Here is a 6465-nt window from a genome sequence, read left to right on the forward strand (position 1 = left end):
GGAAATCAAACCACCAATATTTTTCATGCTTTTCTATATTTGTTTCCAATCATTTTGTATAGCTCAAAAGAGCTTTTAGCTCACAAAAAAAAGTACAAAAGAATAATTTTATACTGTACTGGCGTTTTTAGGTTACATAAAAAAGTGCCCTGCGATTGGCTGGCAACCAGTTCAGGGTGTACCCCGCCTCCTGCCCGATGACAGCTGGGATAGGCTCCAGCACGCCCGCGACCCTACTGAGGAGAAGCGGCTCAGAAAATGGATGGATGGATGGATAAAAAAGTGCCTTCATTTAATAAACAATCAGATTTAATGGATGGCCCCCACATCGAGGTTCCACTATCTTTGATTTTGCTGTAAGTTCATTCAGCGGACACACACACAGCATTTGGAAGCGGAGAGAGCGGGTTGATTTTTCGTGATTTTGATGCCTCGTTTTATACGTATGGCGATTGTTTTTTATCATGCAAATTTGTTAGGGTTGTTAAACTCTCTTCTCTATGGTGTGTCAAATTTAGAAGACTTTTATTTTCACTTGACAGGGACTTGAACCGGCAGAACAGTGGAGGATGGTGAGAGCGTCTGCCACACCGTTCTGAGGACCGGGGTTCAATCCCCGGCCTGTGTGGAGTTTGCATGTTCTCCCCGTGCCTGCGTGGGTTTTCTCCAGGCACTCCGGTTTCCTCCCACATCCCAAAAAACATGCATGATAGGTTCATTGAATACTCTGAAGTGTCCCTACATGTGAATGTGAGTGTGAGGGGTTGTTTGTTTATGTGTGCCCTGCGATTGGCTGGCAACCAGTTCAGGGTGTACCCCGCCTCCTGCCCGAAGATAGCTGGGATAGGCTCCAGCACTCCCGCAACCCTTGTGAGGATAAGCGGCTCAGAAAATGGAGGGAGGAGACTTTAACCGAACTGTGTCAGTTTTCTGAATTTATTTTAACCATGTAAAGCATATAAATAACTTCCATTTACGTGACTACTTGTGTCAATTGGGAATATTTGCATTATAGAGCACTGCTCGACAAAGTGGGAATTGGATGTGAATGTATGAATGAAATGAATAATATTGGGAAAGTCTCAACTTTTTCTTTTTTTCTTTTTGTTTTTTTTTACTATTGACCCCACCATTCAACAGACTTCGGTCAGCATTCAGTCTATACCACCCACCCACACGTGACGTGAAAGGAAGGACAGTACTTGTTTAACTTGGCTGTTTTCCCATTTAAAGTAATATATATACACTCAACCTGCATGAGGCCTCCCTCTTTTCCTTATCATTCTTTCCAATTTTCCACCTCCTCTTGCATAGAAATGAATCGGCTAAGTATCATAGTGGTTCTGGGACTACTGGCACTCGGGTGCGCTCAGCTCAGTCTTCGTCAGCCCGAGTGTGACTCTCCTGAGGCAGAAGAAGCCGCATTGGTGGCTCAGGATTACCTCAATGGCCAGCATACTCATGGCTACAAATATGCACTAAACAGGATTGAGGACATCAAGATCATCTCTAAGGTGAGTCAGTGACATTCAGTCAAATACAATAGTTATGTATGCAAAATATCTTTTTTCTTTTCCATGCAGAGGATATCCATCCATTTTCCGTATTGCTTATCCTCACTAGGGTCCCAGCGTGCTGGATCCTATCCCAGCTGACTCTGGGCGAGAGGTGGGGTACACCCTGAACTAGTGTACCGTTCAGTTCAACATGCTTAACATATCAACATATGCCATAGTTAGCATAAATTGAAGAAAAATCAGGTCCAATCTCATCTTGGTGTTATCAATAACAAAGCAAATAAGAACAAATGTATGTTTTGATATCTAAAAAAAAAATGTGATTAAATACATTTTTGATCTCTTGTAATATGAAAATTTATTTCAAGTTTTTAATAAAAAAATCGTGTGACCAAATTACATTTAATCAATGTAATGTTAAAACAAAAACAAAAAAGAAAGGAAAATGTTGGGTACTTTGTATCATTCAATTATATCATTTTAAATAAAGAAAATGTTAAAAATTGTATGGCAATTTATACCCGTGACCCTAGTGTGGATAAGCTGTATATGGATGGATGGTAGGCCAATTTTTTTTTTTTACATTGAAAATTTTGAATTACATAAATTTTAATTATTTTTAAATATATAATGTATAAATGTTTTTAAATTACATAAAATGAAATAAGTGTCATATCTTGTAACATTCAAATGTACAATTTCAAATAAAAATTTTAATTGCTTTTAAAATTAATTTTATGAAAAAAAAAATATTTTTTGGGTGGACGACTGGTTAGCACATCCGCCTCAAAGTTCTGAGGACCGGGGTTTAAATTCTGGCCTCACCTGTGTGGAGTTTGCATGTTCTCCCTGTACCTGCATGGGTTTTCTCTGGGTACTCCGGTTTCCTCCCACATCCCAAAAACATGCAAGGTAGGTTACTTGAGGACTCTGAATTGCCCGTAGGTGTGAATGTTGAGTGCAAATGGTTGTTTGTTTATATGTGCCCTGCAATTGGCTGGCAACCAGTTCAGGGTGTACCCTGTCGCCCGAAGTTGGCTAGGATAGGCTCCAGCACGCCCGCAACCCTAGTGAGGATAAGCGGAACAGAAGATGAATGAATGAATGAATAATATTTTTTAAATGTTTATTTATTTATTAATTTTTAGACAAATATAGATTTATTTCAGACTTTTAAAATCATGTGGCAATGTTCTTTTTAAAAAATTTAAATTATATAAAATAAGTTTGATATCTTGTAACAATCCGACTTTTTTTCCATTTTCATTCTTGATTTTAACAAAGTGTGTGCAGCTCGCCAGTGGGCTGAAAATCTTTGGACTTTGGGCACCCTCTGGTGTAGCCTGAACTCAGAATTTCATGTTAACTTCTATTGCGATATTAAATTTGAATGTTTGCTTTGTCATAGCCCGACGCAGATGACGTGTATGTCGTTGAAGTGGACCTTCTGGAGACAGATTGTCACGTGTTGGACCCCACACCTGTTGCTAACTGCACAGTCCGACCCAAAGCACTGACGGTAAGTAAAAAACAAATGTAGACTTGAGCAATAGCATGAGCCAAATATTCTGTATGATAATAAAGCTTTTTAACTGTATAATTTGTGTCTCAATTCAGGCAGTAGAAGGAGACTGTGACGTGGTTCTGAAAAGGGTTGGAGGAGTGCTGACTGTCACAGCGTTCAAGTGTAAGACAGAAGGTAAAATTTGACACTGTGTGTGCACAGTGTCAATAGAATATTATTTGGATAAGAAATATGCTGTATTGTTTCGACCCCAAAAGTCTGTGATGATACAATTTATATTTATATACAAGCAATGTGAAAACAGGGAAAAATATTAATCATACGTGGCAAAAGTACTCCCACTCTGTATTTAAAGTAGAAGTACAGAAAAGTGTATTATAGTGGTAACTTGACTTAGGAATACCCTAATTTAAGAGTCTTTGCCACATTTTTTGCATCAATTCAATGGACATTGTGCTGCTCCCTGGTGTGTGCATTGGCCACCTAGGGGCAGTATAATTCAGATTTAGATACACAAGGTCCCACATGGTCTAGCGGTTAGGATTCCTGGGTTTGACTCCCAGTATGGGAACATCTCTTTAAATTCCTTGTGTGTTTTTGACATACTTGGCAAATAAAGATGATTCTGACAAAGAAGACGGTCACAACTGCCCAGTAAGCCACAGTAATTTTAGTAGTTCTTGACAGAGGAAAAATAATATATGCCCTTGACTATTGTTGTACTGTTTACATGTGTTACTCCACATTTGTGTTCAAACATCCGTTGCCTAAAGAGTTACAACACCGCAACACGGATGCTATTTGTTAGCCCGTCGATGGCGTTTCGCATGTGTTAGCATTAAGCCAAACTGACTTTATTAAAGCAAAACTATGGGGTTGTTTTAAATACATGTGTAATTCTCTCTGTTTTATGTTTAGCTTGACAGTAAGCTTTAACAAGGAGTGGCAATAAAAAAGCTTGAAGCCTATTTTTTGAATAAATGCTCACTATCTTCCAAACTGCTGTTTGCTGTGATGTGAGTTGAGCTCACCCGCACCACAGAGCTCTCATGTTAAATCTTTGCTCATATCTCGAGGCACCACTGTATTTGTACTTCATTACTTCCCACCGCTAGTTTTACATGTAGGAAAAAAATGTCATCAAGTCCTATTCGTGACTATCATCACTTTTAGTGTAAAGGTTGTGTAAATGATATCAACATCCAGATGAATGTGTCTTTATTTCTCTACGATGATGTTTAGAATCAACAGAGGACCTCTGTTTGGGCTGTCCTATCCTCCTTCCACTGAACGACACCAAAGCACTGGACTTGGTGCACGCCTCTCTGGCAACCTTCAACAACATCACGGTCAATACAACATACTCTCTACTTGAGGTCGGAAGAATGTCGACACAGGTGGGCCTCCCCAATTTGTTGTATTGACAAGCTCTACTGCATCTGGATCTGTTACTTTGTGTGACAACCTGTCGGGACTTGAACAGTTGAATAATTGTTTCAGATTGTCTCCGGTGGGCCTCGCTATTTGGCTGAATACGTTATCGCTGAGGCTAATTGCACTAATGATGTCTGTGTGCCGCTGAATGATGTCATGGCTGTAAGTATACAAATTATCAAGATGGTTCCCTAACAGTGTGCAGTGGGAAATTATCCAATTTGATTTAATTGGTCTGAAAATTATATATTTTTTTACTACAAATGTATCTGTTCCTCTATTTATGCCAGTGATATACAACGGGTATAGTGACAAGCAGAACAATTAAATGCTCTTCCACTAGATGACAGAAGGTACAATTAATCTGTGTATACACCTCTTGCCATACATACAGTACAACATAGCTTTGTGTTCAACAAAACAGGCCCCGATTTCACATTGTGCAAGTACATTTGGAAGTAAATTGAGAGACATTTTTACACAATATATAGTTTTTATGACATTTTTTGTTTGTTGGTGTACCATGAGATTATTCTGTTAAATATCTGCCTTGGGTAAAGAAAGCTTGGTTGTTTTTGAAGCTTTAATTAATTATGGCATAGTTCAACCACAAACATTGATCTCCATTTTTCTTGCGTCACAGACTAGCATTGAAATTACGCTGAATACAAGTAATCTAAAAATACAGACTGGTTATTTTCCCCACCAAGCCACCAACTGTGCACATGATTTTCCAACTTTGATTTTCTCAATTAGAATCGTGGTATTTGCACTGCCAAAGGCCTAGGAACTGCCCACGCAGTAGACTGCAAGATGTTTCCCGTTATGGTGAGTTACACAGTATTCTTGTCTAAACCATGTTGACATTACACTACTCACAAACCGTTCGGGATATTGGGCTTTCAGTTTAAAATTTTAGTATGAACTGACTACAAAATGCACTGTAACCTTCACAGGTCAACTTAATTTGACTTTTCTAAACTTTTGAATGCAAATGTCCAACTGTTCAATGTTTCAAAACTTCTCCAAATTTCCAAGGACTTCTATGCCTTTCTGTGACTCTTCCCATCTCTCTGCTGTAAAAAGCTGATGCTCTAAACTCAGTAGCCACTTTCTGAAAACATTGAATTATTAGACAGTCTGTCAAAATGTGTACATAGTTGAAATACAAATTCTAATTAAATCAAAAAAATGGCCAATTCATGGATTAACTGTTGTGAATTTAAAGGTAAAAAAAAAAAAGGTTGGTTATGGCGCATTTTAGTTTATCCTGAAACTTCACCTGAGCGCTGAATATTCATAACTGTGGTGCAGGTTACTGACTGGATTCCACTTATGCATATCCTTCAGGTACCGCCTCAGGATGCAAACAGCACTTACGTCTTTCCGACAAGCCATGTGCGCACACAAAACGTGACCAGAAAGCATGGTCTAAGACACTACAAGCTGACTTCGATCCACAACCCGCATATTACTGGTCTTCTGTCTGCCGAGACGGCGTCAGAATCTTCTGAAGTGGTGTCCGTAGCAACTCCTGCACTGTTAAATGCTACAGCGTCTGTTGCCTCAACCCCAGCTGCTGACACATCATCAGCCTCAGTCAGTGCAGAGGTTCCTGTTGTGGTGGTTAAGAGAGACGTGCCCGCCGCACCCGCCACAGTAACAGACCCTGTTCTCCTGATACCACGATGCCCAGGAAGGGTCAGATTCTTTTCTTAAGTGTTCCTTACCATCATGTTCTTTTCTTAAAAACCTGGGTTTTAACAGTCTTAAACAGCTATTTTTCATGTTTGTAAAGGTGGCATTTAACACCCTAGTATTCCTAGGCTTGAAGTGTCAAACTAAAAATCAGACAAAGCTATTTTATTGTAATAAATTGCACTGCTTGAAATTTGTCTCAAAATGTGTACTTCAGTTTTATTCAAATAAAATCCTATGCATGCATATATACACCCATACTTGCTCAGCTAGTTTAAACATTTGGAGGCA

General features: G+C 39.1%; 1 protein-coding gene across 1 annotated transcript; it reads left to right on the top strand.

The window, feature by feature from the left end:
* Window positions 1-1316: 1316 nt before the first annotated feature.
* Window positions 1317-6195, top strand: ahsg2 (alpha-2-HS-glycoprotein 2). The gene is made up of 7 exons (XM_061694377.1): window positions 1317-1514; window positions 2926-3036; window positions 3135-3216; window positions 4285-4439; window positions 4543-4638; window positions 5233-5304; window positions 5827-6195. The coding sequence occupies exons 1-7, from the start codon at window positions 1317-1319 to the stop codon at window positions 6193-6195; spliced, it is 1083 nt and encodes a 360-aa protein (XP_061550361.1).
* The last annotated feature ends 270 nt before the right edge of the window (window positions 6196-6465 follow it).

Source organism: Phycodurus eques, chromosome 13 (genome assembly GCF_024500275.1).
Source record: "Phycodurus eques isolate BA_2022a chromosome 13, UOR_Pequ_1.1, whole genome shotgun sequence".
Classification (NCBI taxonomy): Eukaryota; Metazoa; Chordata; class Actinopteri; order Syngnathiformes; family Syngnathidae; genus Phycodurus; species Phycodurus eques.

Excerpts from the sequence above, each read along its gene's own strand:
- ahsg2 (XM_061694377.1), top strand. The coding sequence starts at position 1,317 with ATGAATCGGCTAAGTATCATAGTGGTTCTGGGACTACTGGCACTCGGG. Across the intron at positions 1,515-2,925 it reads ACATCAAGATCATCTCTAAG|CCCGACGCAGATGACGTGTA; the intron begins GTGAGTCAGTGA and ends GCTTTGTCATAG. Across the intron at positions 5,305-5,826 it reads GCAAGATGTTTCCCGTTATG|GTACCGCCTCAGGATGCAAA; the intron begins GTGAGTTACACA and ends CATATCCTTCAG.